At 39.4% G+C, this 20,672-nt stretch overlaps 1 protein-coding gene across 7 annotated transcripts in view; it reads right to left on the reverse strand.

Annotated features, from left to right (window-relative positions):
* Window positions 1–20,672, reverse strand: part of elf1 (E74-like ETS transcription factor 1) — a 269,537-nt gene that overhangs the window by 30,590 nt on the left and 218,275 nt on the right. For all 7 annotated transcript variants that reach the window (XM_072594687.1, XM_072594685.1, XM_072594688.1 and 4 more), the window contains 2 exons: window positions 20,113–20,473; window positions 7,188–7,353 (listed from right to left, as the gene is read on the reverse strand). In XM_072594687.1, the coding sequence (XP_072450788.1) occupies window positions 7,188–7,353; window positions 20,113–20,184 (238 nt within the window). In that variant the 5' untranslated portion in view covers window positions 20,185–20,473. The remainder of the gene's footprint in view (window positions 1–7,187; window positions 7,354–20,112; window positions 20,474–20,672) is intronic.

The following is a 20,672-nucleotide window of genomic DNA, read 5'->3' on the forward strand; positions in this document are numbered from 1 at the left end:
AACTTCCAATGTTTTAGTCTGGGAGTGGTGAGCTAGATTCGAAGTTAGAAAAAGGAGAACTATGGAGACTGATGAATGTAGCAGCCTGTTGGTTGTAGGACCTGCCTATGTCCAACATTTAAATATAAAGCATAGGAGATAAAAGAATATACTTATGTATTGAGTAACTCAGGCTTAATCCCAGCAGAGAGTTGCACAAGTTGCACAAATCCAAGTTGCACAAACGGATAGAGGAATGCAACAGTTGACAATAATAATTTGTCACTCATGACATACTAAACAACCTAAGGTTATATGTATTCTAAGGTATGTACACAACTTTCAACACGTCAGCCTGCTAAACAACACTTACAATCTACACAAATCACAACCAGAGAAGCAGTCGACATTCAAAGGAAAGAATTTGCACTTATATAGGGTCTTTCAAGAGCTCAAGCATCCCAAAGCAATTTACAGCCAGGTAAGTAATTTTAATGTGTAATCATTATTGCAACACAGGGAAATATATGGCAGGCTGGCAGAAACAGCAATAAGTTTCATGGTCAGATGATATACTTTAATGATATTAGCTGGTTAAGTGTTGCCCAGGACACCAGGGGAATTCCCCCACTCTTCTTCACATTCTACAAAGGGATCTTGTGCATCCTGCTGAGAAGAGGAAGATTGTCAAAACTGACTGACCACTACCCTGAATTAAAAACAAAAACATGAAAATGCCTTAATCTCTGGATTGTTACTTGAGCCACAAGAAAGGAAAAATAGGGTAAATGAATAATTCATAGGTAAAGAGTCAAATGCTTGCCTCGATCATTTGTGTGAAAGAAATGGGTTTTGATTATTGAACACCAACAAAAGTGTGAGCTATGTTCTCGGGGACTATCTTCACCTAAACCATACTGGACTTTACATAAATAATGGGCATGAGATATCAAGTGAGGGAAGATATGATAAGAGAGGACAAGACAATTGAGTAAGGTAGTAATAACAAATGTTGAGCAGAGGATAGCAGCAAAGGACAGACAATACGAGCATAAGAGTATGCTCGCAGATAATTTGAGGAGCTTGCAAAATAGTAAAATGACAGAACTAAAGGCTCTGTATCTGAATGTGCACAGCATTCACAACTAAATGGATAAACTGACATTTCAAACATAATAAATATGTATCATCTGATAGTCCCTCCTGGCTTCAAATTCTGAACAGTTACTCAACTCGACCTTCCTTCTGTTTTGTTTGTATTCACAGAGGCTGCCAGACCAGCTGAATTTCTCCAGCAATTTCTGTTTTTGTTACAAACATCTACCACCCGTTGTGTGCAAATGTGCTTCTTAACATCTCTCCTGAATGGTCTGGCCCAAATTCTCACACTATGCTCCCTAGTTCTAGAATCTTCACCAATGGATATAGTTTATCTTTATCTACCTTGTCTTTTCCTGTTAATATCTTGAAGACTTCGATCAGATCACTCCTTAACCTTCTAAATTCTAGAAAAAAACAGGCCCACCTTGTAGTAACTCTCCTTATAACTTAACCCCTGAAGTCCAGGTATCATTCTTGTACATTGTACTCCCTTCAAGGTTAATTTACCATTCCTTAGATGTGATGTCCAGATATGGTCACAGTTCCAATACTAGAGTTTTCTCTTAGAGGGTTGAGGGGTTATGGAACTCTTGTTTTTGCTAGACATGAAAAGCTGAGTCATTGTTATTTTTAAGGCTGAGGTAAATGGATTCTTGTCAAACAAGGGATTCAAATGGTTTTGGGAATAAATAGAAAAGTGGAATAGAGGCTCCAATCACCAAGATCATACTGAATTATGAAGCAGACCTGCGGGGTGAATGGCCTACTCCAGTTCCCAATTCCAACTGATACACACACACACACACAGGAGGACTGCCAGTACCCATGAAACATACCAATATTTTCTCCAGTGGGACAGAAGAGTCTGTTAGGTGGAGGAAAGGAAGCAAACTCTCCAGTTAGCAAGGGTACTCTTTTTATTGTCAGTAAACACACAATTTAAAAATCAAAATGAAATTTCAAAGCCTGATAGTGCTGGCATTTTACAATTCCTCTCTTCCTTCACTGGTTCCTGAAAACATGGGTTATCTCAATAAGCTGCACTTTGTCTTCATCAACCTGTGCAGTCAGCTGTGGTGAGGGAGCAGCAGCCGAAGCACTTCACTGGATTGATTATATGACAGAGCACGAAGGCTGATCTTTGTATGGTCTGATGTGAACCAATAGTTGAATTGGTTGTATTTAACACAATGATTATGCTGCTCCTTTTTCATCTTGTGTTATTAAATACTTGATTAACCTCATGCATACCCATAAGCATACACAACCAAACAGACATACGCCTTCAATCAGAAAAGGAGATTACAGCCTCTTGTCAACAGCGTGAATGGTCCATGGTAACATACCCTCCAGTTTTCTTGTCCTTCTTGTTGAAATCACATTGACCACTACTGCACACTTCTCTGAAAAGCTGTTTGATACTAAAGATTCACTGTGCAAGCCAGCACCTATTCAGGTCTGAGTCCAGATGTACATGCTTTTTTATTTGCACTCAAGCATATAGAAACAATGGGCCCAGTTATAAAGGTTGCATTGGGTTCCTGCCATAGATTTTCAATTCCAAGTACCTGTACAGTAATTCTTGCTTATTCACCTTTATGATTATGTGACAAAAGAAGTAAAGTGATCAGATTGGTTGTAATCCAGGAACAATGATAATGTCAGTTTACATAGCGAATCCCTACAGTGTGGAAACAGGCCATTTGCCCAACAAGTCCACACCAACCCTCCAAAGCCAAACCCACCCAGACCCATTCCCCTACCCAATTAGATTACATTTACCCTGACTAATGCATCTAACCTACACATCCCTGAACACTGTGGTCAATTCACCTAACCCGCACACCTTCGGATTGTGGGAGGAAACCCACGCAGACACTGGGAGAATGTGCAAACTCCACACAGACAGTCGCCCAAGGCTGGAATTGAACCCGGGTCCCTTGCACTCTGAGGCAGCAGTGCTCACCACTGAGTTACCGTGCTGCCCTATAGACTGATGAACTACAGAGTATACTTTGGGATTGGAGTTTTATTTTGTAGTTCAGATTTGTATTTTAACAAGTTGCTGGGCAAGTTCAGCAGGTCTGTCTGGCACACTGGCCTTCGTCAGTTAGGGCACTGAGTATAGAAGTTTGGAAGTTTCCAGTTTTCCAGGATATTGGTGAGGCATTACTGGAAGTACTGAGTTCAGTTTTGGTCACCTTGCTACAAGAAGGATGTTATTAAACTGGAAAGAGTGCAGAAGAAATTTACAAGGATGTTGCCAGGACTCAAGGGTCTGAATTACAGGCAGAGGTTGGACAAGCTAGGACTTTTCTTTTAGACCAGAGAAGACTTGGGTTGGGGGTGGGGGGAGGGGAGGGAAAGAGAAATCTTACAGAAGTGTGTAAGATCTCAAGCAGTATGGATACAATTCATGCACTTTTTTTTTTCCGAGAGTTGGGGATCAGTTTAAGGTTAGAGGGGAAAGAATAAGAGAGATCCTGAGGAGCAACTTTGTTTTAAAAACAGGAGGGTAGTATGCATGTGGAATGAGCTGTCTGCGGAAGTGGTCAAGGCGGGTACATTAGCAACATTTAAAAGGCATTTGGACGAATACATGGATAGGAAATGTTCAGAAGGAAGTGTAGGAAAATGGGGTTAGCATGGATGGACCAGTTTGGGCCAAAGGGCCTGTTTCCATGCTGTAGGACTCTATGACTCTACTTAGAAGTTCAGAAGGAGAAGAAAGATGACTAAGTTTGAACCCTAAGTTGACATGTCAGTACCTTCAGAGGAAATGGTACACTGTTGGAGAAATATTAATTCGAATACAGACTTACACCTAGGCACTGTCTGCCTGCTTAGGTATACGTAAAAGCTCTGTTGAGATGATTTGAAGAAAAATAAGATTTCCCTGATGTCTTGGCCTATAGTTCACCCATACACTAGAAACCACAGGTGAGTGAGACTAACTGGATTGCTCTTAGGAAGAGCTGGCACAGATTCAATTAACTGGATAGACTCCTTCTGTGCTCAACTATTCTATGATTCCAACGATGCCACTTAGCTTATGGAATGAATGTTGAAAGCTACTCAATGAACAAAGTAGTCAGATGATGTTTTATTATGTTAGTGCTTCTCATAGCTAAAGATATCCTACACTAATTTGAAAAGCTTGTCTTGATATGATTACAAAAATGACCTTCATGTTATATTGGTGGAATATTTTGTACATGATAAATATACTAGCTTTGTTTGATGGTAACTGTGTATTCCGTGAAGATCAGTTGTCTTGCTGTTCATTTAGGAACTACTGTTTTTAATGTCATTGCTTCTTAGACTTGACTTATGGTAGAGGCAATCCCTGAATCTGAAAGTTAATTTTCATTTAGAAATAAAGTGAACTCTGTACATGAAGTTCAAATCATTTTTCTGTAAGCACATGAACAATAGTTTTGACAGCAGATCCAATCCAAATAAATTGTGACAAGGGGAAGGTAAAAACTTGCAATCAACATAGATTTACATAAAGTCCCCTTTATGTGTAACATCCTTAAAACTGCTTTTCAGGGAGGTTTTTCACAACTGTTTGTGGGTAGCTGAGTTAATCCAATATTCACCTATGAATTAACAATTAGCCTGATGTCAATTGCATGGATTCACTTCCGGCTCTCCTTCTGAACACCTTCCTCACTTGAGACGTGGTGAACAATGCCCTGTACTAATTCAAACCTAATCACATGAGACAGAACAAATCTTAAATTACTGATGGGGTGCAGTCAGGAACCAAACACTGACTTCCATAACATACACATAATTGTATGCAGAAATCATTCACTAAATTATGATTGCAAATACATAGGAGGAAGGTCACTTTTGTACAATCATTGAAATAAAACCTACTGACTCCATCATCATGACGTATAATGGTCTACATTATTCCAATGCTTTGGCCTTTACCTGCCTAGCCAAAAGTCTATTGAGGCAGGTAACTCAAGTTAGGAAATTTCCTAACTCAGCATGCTCACCTCAATTCAGAATGGCCAGTTATATACAATTTTGGCTCCAGTTTTGTACTGACCTGAAGCTCTCTTTGGTTCCTCCTATTAGAATCTAGCCTGTTGACCATTGTAGTACATCCGAAATGGCCAAGAGGTGTTTTGGGAGGGGGGGGGGGGGGGGGGGGGGGGGAGATGGTGGTGGGAAGAAGGAAGGAAGGAAGGATGGAGAGTGCTGACATGGACTGATTAGACTATTTGTCCTCATTGTGTATGTTCACCCAAGGGCCCAGATCAAGTAAAGGAGTAATGTGAATTGTTGACTTTGATAGCTTAATGCAATTGGTTATGATAAACTTTCTTTTGCTAATCACTCTTGGCAATGTTCATTTGGACAAGATTAAAAGGGTGAAGCTTTTGACCTGGTACTGACACTTTAATTGTCTGTTTGACTGATACTTTCATAGTATCGTAGGAACAGCAGTTCTTTTCCTCCAAAGGACATTTCTGAATGAGTTTTTTTTGATTCTCAGCAGTTTGGCACTTGCCACTATTTGGCTCATTGGCTGTATACATAATGCTTACTGAATAAATGGACTTGAAATAGCATTGGGTGGGTGTGGAGGATATGAGGGGTCAAGGCACATGGTTAGGACTTTTTGAACATAGTTTTCATTTACCATAGGGGGAGCTAAGATGTTCCGACCCAGAAAAATCTGGGCCCATATGTTAATACAGAGGAACCTCTTTATACATCATTCTTAAATTTACCTTGCACAAGTTATAATCTTATCCCTACACAGAGCCGTAGGAATGATACAGCTCAGAGGGGAGCCATTTTGGCCATGCTGACTATGATCATAATATATTCTTAAAAGTTTATCTGATCTCAAAGTCCCAATTATTAAGGGATTCATTTATAGTGTCCTCCCTGATTGAAGTAGATACCTTTATGTTAAGGCAACTTGACTACAATTGACAGCAGGTACTATAACAATGATAAGATGGCAGAATGCAGCACATGACTACCTATGCTTTCTACAGGTCTGAAATCTCTGTCCTCCTCACTTCAGTCATGCACTTTATGATCATTACAAATCTATTTGATTAGAGTGACCAGCTGCATCTGACTACATGGAAACAAATTTTCATACAACCAATCGAGAGAAACAAAAACGTTTTGACAATGCCTACCCAAGCGAATCAGTGCATTTATTATGCCTTTCTAATCAAATTCAATGAAAATCACTCACAGGAAAAGTAATTTGTCTGATCTAGTTGGCCGATAAATGTGGAAAATGTCAGTATAGTAATTATTAAGATTCTGATGCATTGGTAGCTTTCTGGTTTGACAGGGAGTCGGGGCAGGGGACAGTAAGTAGCACAGGGTGATACCGAAGTCTGGTTTATCCTGCATGCTAACCGAGAATTCACTCCATCTTCCAATGTTGTCGGCCAGAGGTACACGCTTTGCTTCTAGTTGAGCGGGGAGAACTCCAGATGAGGTGAAGGGACTCAATTGTCAAACAGGGAAGATGAGAGGGATGCAGGAGATATGATTCTGAGTAGGGGAGAAAGGCTTGCAAAGATAATAGAAAGAAATATTTATAATATGCCTTTCCTATTTAAAAGGATATTTCAAAGAGCTTTCCAACCAATTAGGTACTTTCTTAATGTAGTTTGTTGCTGTAACATAGGAATGGGTGCCACCAATCATCACAGACCAAGCTCTCACAAATAGCATTGAGATGATGAATAGATAATTAACAGATGCTGGCAGAAATATTGCTCAGGCACTCATTTTCTTAAAATATGGTGCAATGGGATATTGTATGATCTCGGAGTATGTTGACAGGGCCCTTGGTCTAATCTCATTTCAGAAGGAGGCCCTACTCTAGTACTCATACTGGAATATATACTTGGAAAATATACCAATGTTTATGTGCTAAAGTGGGGCATTGAAATCCCAACCTCCTGGCTCAGAAGCAAAAGTATTATCATTGAGCAGAAATTTAAAACTCACTTTTTCTAACTGGCGATGAATTGCCATAAATAGTCTCCTGTATGATGCCACTGTTGCCTTTCCTCAAATGAAAATCAAAACTATTACTCTTACAAGATACCCACCTGAAAGACCAATGTTGTCCTCTATTATTTGTTCTTCGACAACATCCAAAGATGCATCATCCATCATTCGGGTGGAAACCTCATCACAATCCAGGCTGGAATAGAACAAGTCAGTGTTTGGCACTTGTTCCACAATCACAGCAGGGAATGACAAAGGGTCTTCAAGCTGGAGATAAAAAGAAACAGGAGACATTCAACAGGATAAAACGGATAGAGACAGAAACACATCACAAGGGGCTGCTGCTACTGCTGCCACCTTTAGAGATCACCTGCATGGAATGCATTTTAAACTGAGAATATCAACATATTGTTTTTTTGAAGCTTCACTTTGTACAATTAAGGTTTTAATTATCTAAAGCTGCTCAACCTGAAATTTGGTTCAAACTCTACTCCACCTTTTAACATGTGATCTTAGTATAACAAAACACTTATTGCTATTAAAAGCGATTACTTAATTGTGTGGTTCAGCATTGAAACACTAACTAATTCCGCCCCCAACTGGGTGATGAAGGGCAACTCCAAAAATGATTGTGATATGCCAACTCGCCTCGACTCAACTGACACATCTCAAAATATATACAGTGTGTCATTCCAGGTGTCACCTCACATTATTTTCAGCAAGTGTTAGGGTTAGCTGTAGAGGACTTCGAAATTTTAAAAAAAGAAACTGCATGATATCTTCTCAAAAGGAAACCAATTCTGATTTATTTAGAATATCTTACTTGACTGTCACTTGCTGAACAATGGTCCTATTGTTTTTTTTTTTGCCATTCTCAGACATTGGAGGGTAGGCCACTCAGCCTCTTGAACTTGTTTTGCCATTCTAGATTACAGTTGAGTATCTGTCTCAAAGACATAGTCCTACACTATCACCGTATTCCTTGATGACATTAGTGTACTTTACTCAATCATTGAGGTTCCGTTGCCCCCTGGGATAGATAATTCCAAAGATTCAATACCTTCTGAGTGAAGACATCTCTCCTCATTTCAGTCCTAAATGGCTTGCTTTTTAATCTGTAATCGTATCCATAGTTCTAGACTCTATTCCAGGGGAAAACATCTTTTTTTTGCATCTGTTCATAGAGTCATACAGCACTGAAACAGGCCCTTAGGTCCAACCTATTGGAAGATCCGCTGAGATTTCCACTCTTTCTTCTAAACTCCAGATGGTGAATGCCAAGTCTTGCAAATCTCTCCTTATAGTTACACAATCCCAAGAATCTGTCTGGATAACCTCTGCTGCACACCCACTATAGCAAGTATATCCTTCCTGAGGCAATGGTATCAGAACTGCACACAACACTCCAGGTGCGTTTCTCTACAATTGAAGTAAGATTTCTTTGCTCCTCTACTCAAAAGCTCTTGCAATAAACACGCACGTACCTTTTGCCTTCCTACTCTGTAGTTTCTGCCTGTTAACCAATCACCAATGCATGCCAGTGCATTACTGTCAATCGAATGCACTTAAATTTTATTGGAGAAAGAGAGGACTGCAGATGCTGGAGATCAGAGCTGAAAATGTGTTGCTGGAAAAGCACAGCAGGTCAGGTAGCATCCAAGGAGCAGGAGAATTGATGTTTCAGGCATGAGCCCTTCTTCGAAGGGTCATGCCCGAAACGTCAATTCTCCTGCTCCTTGGATGCTGCCTGACCTGCTGCGCTTTTCCAGCAACTTAAATTTTATTTCCTAACATCCTGGGATGTTTTTATCAAATGCCTTCTGAAAATCCAAATGCACCATATCCCCCTGTTCCCCCTTGATGGTTCTGCTCTTAACCTCCTCAAAACAAACTCCAACAGGTTTGCTGAATACAGTTTCCCTTTCAAAACTCAATGTCAGCTCTATTCAATTAGACAAATATTTTCTAAGAGTCTAGCAATGATAGCTTTGAAATAAATTCAAGTGTTTTCCTGAATATTGATATCAGGCTAACAAGTCTGTCATCCCCAGTTTCGCTCTCCCTCCTTTCTTAAATATTGGGGTTATATTTGCAAACTTCCAAATTGTATGTACCATTGAAGAACGAGAAAATCTTTGAAAGAGGGATCACCAATGCATCTACCATCTTTGTAGTCTTCTCTTTTAATATACTAGGGTGAAGATCAAGTCCTGGGAAATTCTCAACTTTCAGTTCCATTAATTTCTCCAATATGCTTTTCTTTATGAAATTCCTTTATCTCCTCACTCTCACTGGATTCTTGGATCTCAATTATTTAAGAGAAATGTCTTCCTCCTTGAGGAGAGACACAAAACACTGACTTAGTTTCTCTTTCATTTCTTTATTTCCCATTGTTAATTCTCCTGTCATTCATGTTTGGCCTTCCAGTCTGAACATGAAGTTGCATGATGAATGCTGATGACAAGTGTGGTGTACTACAGCCTGGCATCTTGCATAATGCGAAAGAAAGAAAAGCTTCGAATTCAAGTTATCATAATCTCAAGTTATTCCAAGCACTTTAAAGCTTGTGTAAATGTATTTTTTTTAAAGTGAAGTTACTGTTGTAGTGGAAGACCATAGCAGCCTATTTGCACACAAGTTCTAACAAACAGTAATGCAATAATGATAGTCTGCCCTCAATGCTGACTGGAGGTCAAATCTTAGGTTAGGACATCGGGCAGCCTAATCACACTAAGGCAACGTTCAAAATAAAACCACTCAACTTTACTGCTTTTATTGCAGGAGGTCTCAGAACGAATAGCATAACAATCAAGGCAAGATTGTGGCATGGGTTAGTGTCATTGGATAAGTATCCCCCAGAGGCTACTATTCTAAGAACACAGGTTCAAATCCAAGCACAGGAGCTGGTGGAATTTAAATTCAATTAATATATCTGTAATGTCAAACTAGTCTCAGTGGAGATAACATAATCACAATGTCCTTTAAGGAAGGAAATTTGTTATCCTTACCCGGTCAGGCCTACGTTTGAAGAGGTGAGTCTATTTTCTAGGGTAGGGGAATCTAAAACTGGAGGGCATAGATAGAAGGTGAGAGGGGAAAGATTAAAAAGGGACCTGAGGGGTAACTTTTTCCACTCGGAGGGTGGTGCATGAATAGAATTATCTGCCAGAGGAAGTGGTGGAAATGGGTGCAATTACAACTTTTAAAAAGGTATCTGAATGGGTATATGAATAGGAAGGGTTTCTGGTCTTTTGTTCTCTCTTCCAAAGTGAACAACTTCACATTCTTCCCAAACTTTACTCCATTTGCCAACCTTTTGGTAACTTTCTGTGAACTGTTCTTACTTCTCTTGTATTTCCACCAATTTTTGTGTCACCTGCAACTTTGACCACAGTACATCATTTCTTCCTCAGAGTCAGTAAGGCATATTGTAACTGGTTGCAGTCCCAGCACAGATCCCTGTGAAACCTCTTGATTTCTGATCCGATACAACTCTGATAAGAAGAATAAGAGGGGATATTATTAAAACATAAGGGGTCTTCACTGAGTAGATCCTGAAAGAATGCTCCCTCTCTTACAGAAATCCTGAATTAGTTTCAAAATAAGGAGTCTCCCATTTAAGACAAAGAGGAAGAGAAATTTATTCTCTCAAAACTGAATGATCTTTGGAACTGACTATCTCAGAAGTTGGCTCATTGAATATGTTCATATTAGACAGATTTTTAACCTTCAAGCAAATAGGAAATAGAAAAGAGAAATGGATACAAAGAAAAATGGAATTAAATCTTCAATCAGATCAGTCATGGCCTTATTGAACAGTGGTTTGCTTGAGAGACAAAATGGCATCTCCCGTAACCAAAGAAAAAGGTTCACACCCCTTTCTTGCTTTTCTGCTTTTCACCAACCTATTCCTTCTAAGCTGCTTAACATGCAGCTCTTCCTCCTCCGTGTCGAAATTAAGACACATCACAACAGTTTCCTGAAATAACTCGGCCTTTTCCCCACACCTCAAAGCTGTGAAATACTTTTATCATTTAAAACTCAAGCTGGTTTTTACTGGATTTATCTCTTCTGCAGTTTTCTAAACATTTGCCCGTACTACAGGACTGTCTGATGTACAGCAAAACATGGAGCTGATGAAAACTTTGCCTAATATTTGTTCATTAAGAGGAGGGTGTCTACGGCATTAAAACAGTTCCACTTGCTAGAAATAAATGAAAAAAGCTGGTAGGTATAATGGGCACTTTGCAGCAAAGGCTGTGGGGGAGCTGTATGGGTGCAGACCATAATTTGAAAAGTAGATTCAAGTCACGTAAATGGATCCTACTTAGAATTAAAAAAGGTAGTAAAATGAAAGCCACTGGACGGTATTAAGGCTTTTCATGTGAGACCTACGTAAATACAGCCTGACTGCAGTGCTTTCTGACAGATGCCTGTGGGGGTCCGATGTGAAATAGCTTTCTTTGTACCCAAAGCATAAAGCTGCCCCTAATTTGGTATTAAATTAGCAATCTCATTCTGAATAGTCACAGTATGGTTGATCTTGACAATGGACATGCTCATACTGATGTGCTTCTGTGATTATGACATTTTGGAGTGAACTGCACAAAGTTATTTCACCTCAAGCTACACTTATCCTGTTCGTTCAGGGTGTCCATGACTTGGAAAGTGGTCGACCTCCCAGCACCTCTCTTGGGAAAAACAATGTGTATTTTTTTAAAATAAAATTGAAATGTAGAAATGGAATAAAAAGAAAAAAAATCTACTTCAACTCTCAAATTCCAATGACTTTTGGTCTTATTTATATGGAACAACCTTGTGCAAGAATTAGCTCTGGAGTACTTTTATGGTTAGAAGAAATTCTGTAATAAAGTATTCCATTTAAAAGTTTCAATCAGAAACAGGCATATTTTATCAAATACTGACAAGGTATTGCAAAGCCCTGGGTTACACTGCATCTGTATAAGTAGCTCCCTATCACTGCCAATCTGAGTACTTAGATGTTTCAAACACTGCAAGCAAAACTAGCAAGACAAAGAAAGATTCCCATGTTTACCCTCTTTTTCTTGGGGACAGAAAGGTAAATCATCAACCAAACTAGAGAAACCCTAAATGGAAATGAAAACATATTGATTTGCTTCCAAATTACATGTGACTCTGGCAGAGGTAGGGCCAAGTTGACAAGAGTGCCCGAAAGGGGGCAGCAGACATTTGTCAAAGTCAGGCCTAGTCTGAGCAGAAGTTTCAATCAACTTTATTGACAGAGTGTTGTCAATCATTGAATTGCAGCTGCTCTCCCAGCTTCTGCTGTGATGTGTCTTACAATACTGTAAAGGACGCAAAATTCTAACCCTCTCTGTAATTTTGCCTTTTGAAACTCTTGCATCAATGTATCTTCCCTTATTTAGTTGTTTTGAAAGAATCACAAGCAGCAAAACCTATTTTGATTTCTGATAATGCCACTGAAATGAGAGAGTCAATAAGAATGTTTTTGCACTGCAATTTAGTGTTTCAAGGCAGCTTCCCCTTAAGTGGCTATTGTCAATGCAGTGAGTGGGCATTGCAGATCAAACCATCATGACATACCATTAGAAGTTATCCCATTTGTGTGCTGTGTGCTGAACAGCAGCAAGTCAGTATTCTAGTGCGATAGTGCCCCAGTCTGGCTCATTCATAGTAAAGGATTGCTCTTTTATTCCTCGATTCATTTTTTCAGTTGAAGGCAAATTTAAAAGCAATAATTTTACTGTCATATCAGTTTTGCCAGCAGTAGATTCAGAGTACCGAAGAGATTATCTCAGAAGTACTGAAGACTGACCATTATAAAAATGTATTTTTTATTGGCCGGAATTTCTATTTGTTAATGTATTCAACAGCATGAAGCTGGGCCAGGAGGTTGCAATCAAAGCTGAAACAAAAGCCTGGCTTTGCATTAAAGCAGTGCTCTAAGGCAAGAATATAGGTCTGTTCCATTAGATCTTGCTTTTATATTTGCATTCCAGTTTTGTAATTATTTTCTCAATTCTCTTTTCCCCAGTGATGTATAATTTGTAATCATTTCATTTAAACAGAACAGGCAACCAAATTAAATTCCAGTAATTAATCAGTCCCTGGGGTTTACTCAAGACTGGGCAAGTTAAACTCAATCTTCAACAACATAGGAACAAGGGTAGGATCCTCAGTACCCCCTCAAGGTGATATTGTTCCTATTCCACCCCACGCATCATCTTTCTAAATGATAACACTTCCCAAACGGGAGAAAGACGGTCAAATAAGCCATGGCAGGTTGTCGTAGTGCATTATTATAAGGCCAGAAGAAATAGGAACACAAATAGGCCACTCTGCCCCTTCAGCCTGTTCTGCTCTTCAATAGGATCATGGCCGATCCAACATTTTTCACACCAACTTGCTTGCTCTTTCCCAATGATCAGAAGTCTATGTCAGCCTTAAATATACACCAGGACACTGGCCTCACTGCTCTATGTGGCAAAGAGTTCCACAGACATATAACCCTCAAAAGAAATTCCTCCTTACCTGAGTCTTAAATTGGTGCCCCTTTATTGAGACTATGCCCTCTGATCTTGGACTGTCCCATGAGAGAAACATCATCTCAGCATTTACCCTGTCAAGCCCCTTAAGAATCAGATATGTTTCAATGAGATCACCTCTCATCCTTCTAAACTCCAGTGAGTGGGGTACCAATTGGTTTAGCCTTTGCTCAGAAAACAGTCCCTCCATATGAGGGATCATCTTAATGAATCTTCACTGAATAGCCTCCAATTAAATGATCTTTCCTTAAAAATGGGGATCAAAACCGATCACATAATGTGGTTTCACCAACACCTTGTATAGTTGCAGTAAGTCTTCCCCTACTCTTACACTCAAAAACCTTTGAAATAAGGACCAAATTCCATTAATGTTCCTAATAACCTGCTGTACCTGCTTTCTAGCTTTCTTTTGCACCTACAGGTCCCTTTATGGGTGTAAGTTTGCTCACTGAGCTGGGTGGTTCATTTTCAGGCATTTCATCACCATACTAGGTAACATCATCAGTAAGCCTCCGGTGAAGCACTGGCATTAGTGACCCACTTTCTATTTATGTATTTAGGTTTCCTTGGGTTGTTGATGTCATTTCCTGTAATGATGTCATTTCCTGTTCTTTTTCTCGGGCGGGGGCGGGGGGTGGTAAATGGGGTCCAAGTCAATGCGTTTGTTGATAGTGTTCCTGTTGGAATGCCATGCTTCTAGGAATTCTCCTGCATGTCTTTGTTTGGCTTGTCCTCAGATGAATGTGTTGTCCCAGTCGAAGTGGTGTCCTTCTTCATCTGTATGTAAAGATACTAGTGAGAGTGGGTCATGTCTTCTTGTGGCTAGTTGATGTTCAAGTATTCTGGTGGCTAGTTTTCTGCCTGTTTGTCCAATGTAGTGTTTGTTACAGTCCTTGCAAGGTATTTTGTAAATGACATTAGTCTTGCTTGTTATCTGTATAGGTCCCTTTATGTTACAGCTTTCTGCAATTTTTCTCTATGTAAATGATACTGTTCTTTGTTCTCCCTTCCTAAATGACTAACTTCATATTTTCCTACATTGGAGTCTCTGTAGCTAGTGCACACACCACAGCCACACAAATAAAAGATGTACTCAGCCTAGTAATTCAAGTGCTGATCAAGTATACTTTATTCAGTAAGATGTTGAATTTTTCCAGTGAAGTTGCACTTGTACCCACTCAGCCAAGTGCTAAATATTTTATTACACTCCTGCCTTCTAGGTGATAGAGAGGCCTCGAGAAGTCAGGAAGTGAGGGGAACTAAATTGGATTCATTGGGATTTAAATTCTCTCCCCCAGAACACAATTTTTCAGGTTAATGAACAGCACAAGTTATTAATTTTCATTTTCATCTGTGACTATTTCCCATCTCTGCTGCACAATGCCCTCTGATTTTTAAGCACATCAAGACACTTCCAGTACGTTAAAAGCACTATATAAATTCAACATGATGCTGTTAACAAGCTCCCTGACAAAAAGGAAGAGAAAAATGAAGCAGATCAAAAGAGTACAAGTCTTAGTTCAAATTCTCAGCTTCGGTGCAAAGGTTACAACTGAACCAGACAAGGACAAAGTTGGTTTGTACAATGCAGTTGCAGTGGTGAGGCCAGCAGATAAATAACCACACCGTTCAAATCATGCATTAATTTCACATTAAAATCTTGGCTACACCTTGTGGAAACTGAGACAACCAGGCTAAGGGTGGTTTACGGAAAATACAACCGACATAATCATTTTCAATTCACTCTCAGATTTCCTGTGTCCCTCCCACACATTGTCATGTTTGACTTGATCCAGCCTTTCCACAGATGACACCACCATTTCCTACCCCAAATATAGTTTCCATTCAAAAATAATAAAGCAGAGAATTAAGCTGAACATAGAAAACTATACATGAAAACTAGTAAAGGAAATAAAAGAGAATGGACTGGTGAAATACATAAAAGGGAGTCTAAAGTCTTTTATAAACACACAAATGGGAAAAGTGTTATCTAAGGAAACATGGAATCAATGAGGGACAAAAAATATCTGTTTTGAGGCACAGGCACTAAATGAGTTCTTTGTATCCATCTTCACTTGAGGACACCACCAATATCACAGTGAAAGAGAAGATGGGAGAGAAACTGGATTAAAAAATAATGCATAAAAGAGTAGATACTTAGAAGTTAGCCAACACTCGAAAAAGAAATTTCAACCAATGTGGATGGGTGCTTCCTAGGTTGCTAAGAAGTAAAGGTGGAAACTGTGAAAGCTTCAGCCACAATCTCACAATCTTCGGGTGCCCGTCCTCCAAGGCAGACTTCGGGACAGGCAACAATGAAAAGTGGCTGAGCAGAGGTTGATAGTCAAGTTCAGTATCCATGGGGATGGCCTCAACCGGGACCTTGGGTTCATGTCGCATTACACCATTACACTATACACACACACACACACAAACTCACACAGACACACACACACACACAAACTCACACAGACACACACACACACACACAGACACAGACCCTCTCTCATACAGTAACACATACACTCCCACACACATCCTCTTACAGATTTATACCCTTTACATTCACATACACACACACACACTGTCACAGACACTCAATTCCACACCCCCCACACACACCCCCACATACACATGTAGGTTTGTGGGGTTAAATTTACTTGTAAGAATTACATTTTACTTTGCTCAAAAACTGCAGGAATCCATGTAATATTTTGTAAGTCTGTTCTTTAGATTGGAATCACTCTGGCCATTGTGATACAGACAGCCTCACACAGGGAAGTTAACACCTTCAATACATTATCTGGGCTGACATGACACCAATTGTTAAATTCACTTGAGAATGTAACTTTCAAAAAAATGTTTTGTGATTTACATATGAAAGAACTGAAACCAACATGGTCATTCTAAAAGGTGAGAGACTTAAACAATCCAGGTCTTTTTCAAAATATAATTTCAGTTACATCACACTGTAAACTTCTGCTATAAATTCTGTGTCTTATTCTCCACAGCCACCTGATGAAGGAGCAACGCTCTGAAAGCTAGTACTTCCAAATCTGTTGGACTTTAACCTGGTGTGGTGAGATTTTTAACTTTGTACACCCCAGTCCAACACCGGTGTCTCCACAAAAATCTTCAGTGAATTTGGCATTATGCAACATAACTGAAATAATGCAAAGATTTCATTTGTTACAAAAGATAGATAAATGTACCAAATGAGTCAGCCAACCTAATGGTTGGGGCAAATTTTAAAACAATAATCTGGAAGAAAATGAATTGTAACTTGGAAAGGTATTGTTGACAGATTTGTTATCGACAAATCACAAATGATCAACTCTGTTGAGTTCTTTGATCCGCTATCAAAGAGCATTGATCAGGGCAGTGCAGTTGAGGTTATGCATTAGGAATTTCAAAAGATGTATGATGAAATATCACAGCAGACTTGTTAAAAAATGTAAATCGCAAGTGATTTGTGGAATAGTGGATATAAAACTAAGGGGCAGAAAGTGAACTCCCTGAAGGAAACATTTACCTAATATTCAAAATACCTTGAACAACAGTTATTAATTCAACTTCTTCATGCTGTGAGATTCAAAATTACTTTTGAAATGCCCATGAGGTGACAATGATTTGCTTCACTTGAAAGGAATTGGCATTGCATTCAGTGAAAGCCTCCATCGTAGCTAACAATCCGACAAGAATGTCGTCCAGAAAGATAGCCTGATTTTGTCTTTACTACAAGGAAATGATGTGCAGTTAATGTGTTATACATTTCGCCTCAAGAGGAATAAACATCACACCCAACAATTAAAATCTGGTAGTGCTCTTGCTTCTGAATCAGAGGGCTATGAGTTCAAAACCTACAAGAGATTGGACAAGAAACAGTTAACTCCAGCATTTCAATCAGAGAATGAGATGTTAAACAAAGACTCAATCTCTTACTCGTATTGTCCAATACGTTAATCACTAGTTCCATGTGGCTAATCGGGAAACAAGATTTGGCTCTCAGTATTTCTTATCAGTAAGTAAGGAGCAGGTACAATCAATGAACATGTGAACTGGAGGCTATCCATACATTTAGTGGGGAAAATGATGATGATGGAAATGAAAAAAAGTGTGCGAATATATTTTATTATTATTAATTCTTTCCTTTCCTTGATTACTGAATGGCAATGTCTATAAGCAAATATGCACATGAGCAAAGGCTAACTAAATTTGAAAGAATGCATAATGTACTTGTAACTAAAAGTAGTTTATGGAAGTAAATTGTGTTGTCATAACAACACTTGTGGCTGGTCAGTGTTCCCCACTGGACAGCATTGATTTAAGGTGGGTCTCATGGCAATATATAAAGGAGGATTTCTGAAGTTAAATGGTGTCTGTTCAGTTATCAGACCCTCTTGTGCCTCAAAATATGTAAATATAGTCTTGTACAAATAACAAATGCCTTGGGTTTGTTTGGCATTGTAGGATTGTCGGCTATGATGGAGGCTTTTACTGAAGGCAATGCCAATTCCTTTAAAGTGCATGGACAAATCTGATTTGGGATACCAAACAAACACCGATGTTTGCTTGTTTCTTCATATGCTGCTGGAAGAACTGAACTGCTTTAGTGACTAAGTATATTTTTGAAATAAAAACAAAAATCAAGGAGGAGCAAAGTGTTCTGGGTATGGTCAACATTTGTCCCTTCGTGAACACAATCAGAGATTGATGAAGTAAATTTTCATTTTACTTAGTGTTTGTAACTTTGTCATATTATTGACCATTTGAAGATAAAAACATTTAAACAATGTAGGCAGAAGGCAAGAACAACAGTGTGCTAATTGGGAGACTAAATGTAGTTTGAAACCTAAATGTTCATAGTTCTAGCCTGGTGTGAGACTTCCACTGCACGGAAAGGCACCAGGAAGTTTGAGCACATTTTCAGCATGTGACAAACATCCAGTCAGATGGATGGTACAGGTAGGGCAGGCATTAATAACAAATAATAATTCTAACTAAGATTTGAGCTTTCACTCTAATTCCTACCAGAGATTAGTGATGAGTGGAATGAAGTTAAGATGTTCATGAAACATCTTTCAGAGTGTTTAGCTATACTACACAGTGAAGCCACAATTAAAATCCCTGTTAGCAGCATTCCCAAACTCCCCAGCATTGGTAAACAAATCAGCTTAGTGTTGACTGCTGCTACAGCGCCATCTCCAGGCCTACCTAAGTGGTATTTATCATGGCGCTATCCTTCCTTTAGGTCCAAAGCGAAAGAAACTCTTTAGCAACCACCTTCCTCAAGCCTTGATCACACTGTCTAATTCATTCGCGTGACATTCACGAAGGTGCTTCGAGACTGACAATTTTGTCAGGTGCACAGTCTTGAAGAAAGAAATATACATCACTTGGGATTTTGATTAGAAATCATGCCCATGGGCTTTGGAGAGGGAGCATACATTTTGTTGATGCAAACATCTGTTTAGGTTAGAAACAGTGCAGTGCTACGTCAGTGGATTGACATCAGTGAAGGACACCAGAGACACAAAAACACTTAACTGTGAATTTCAAATGTTCACAACACACATTTGTGCCATCGCTTCCCCATCTTGTGAATTTACAACCACGGGTGGATCATTAAAGATGGAGAGACAGAGTACAGGGAAAGTGAAGTTTCTCCACAGAGAGGGAAGGGAAAAAGTACTCGCCAGTAAGCACTGTGCCACCCGATCCTACTGAACTCTTTAGAAATTGAATGGGATTGCATTGCAACAAAGCTATCACTGCTAAAATGGAACTAGCTATCTTGGGATAAAGCTCCATCTAACTTTATTGCCATGGTAATAGTTTTCACTTCTCTAGCTTTGTTTCTCACCCTGTAATCCTCCCCTGACAAAGTTTCTTGTTCATTTGTAAACAGCTTTCATAAAATTACAGTAAGGTCAATGGCAAATATTCAAAGTAGGTTTTAATGAGCCTTCTAGCTCACTGGCTTTTCATCAGTTTTTTTTAAATAACAAAGAATAATTTCTTCACCACAAAGCCCATTGTTGGTCATTATTTAAGGAGAGAAAGTGAAATTCTGAGGTTTGGTCACAATATAGTGAAGAATTTTTTTTCCCCCAATTGTGGAGCCTTTCATGTCTGAATTCGCACGTTGTCATTGTCTGATAGGAGGCCCGGACGTGATGAAAGAAAATTGAAGTAATTTGGTTGAAATCGAATGAAGTTGCCAGTAAAGCAAGTGCCGGAGGATCAGCAACATAACAAATGTACTTTTAATCCTTACTTCTGTAAGATAGTCATAGCCTCAAACTCTCAGGGAGACCCTGAATATTCTGATCTGAAACTTGTTTTCACCTAGTTTCATTTCACCTGAAGACTCGGGCCCTCCATTGCAATTCGTCAATCCAGTACATAGCAACTTTGAGTAAAGTGGTTGCTCTGTGATACACTTGATGGTAAGCTGTACATTAAGCACATGACATACCTGGTGTGCATCATCCATTCCGTTACTAGCAAATTCGAACACCAACTCAGTCTGTTGGACTGCAGCAGCCATGATTCTCAGAGTAAGGCCTCCAGCAGGGTAAAAGAGACTTTCTCAACGCTTATAGGAAAGAAGACTGCTTTGAGATTCAGGAGGTAGTCAGTGTGCAGAAGTAAATCAGTCTTGTTGGTCTTGATGACTTCAAGGAGAGCAAGCATGAATCGAAGGCTTTTAATCAGAACTGCACATAGGTCACAGGATATGACGACGATGCGTGGACAGTCGAGAACCTTCTCTTGTACTGGAGGTGGGATTACACTCTCGCAGAGAAGGTAGGTTCTTGAAACATCATGAATTAGATCTGAAAAAGTAAAGCATAAAGGATACATTAAGCTGGGAGTTGTTACATCACTGGTCACAATAAAGACTAGGAAGAAAGGTTAATATTTACTCCAAACGTTAGGGCTAGTGATGCTGGTACCCAAAGATAAGGCAACTTAGTTACTGAGACAAGACAGGCTTTTCAGTAAATCTGGTCGCAACAGGTTCCCCAAAGTCAG

The sequence above is a fragment of the Chiloscyllium punctatum genome, chromosome 25 (assembly GCF_047496795.1).
Source record: "Chiloscyllium punctatum isolate Juve2018m chromosome 25, sChiPun1.3, whole genome shotgun sequence".
Classification (NCBI taxonomy): Eukaryota; Metazoa; Chordata; class Chondrichthyes; order Orectolobiformes; family Hemiscylliidae; genus Chiloscyllium; species Chiloscyllium punctatum.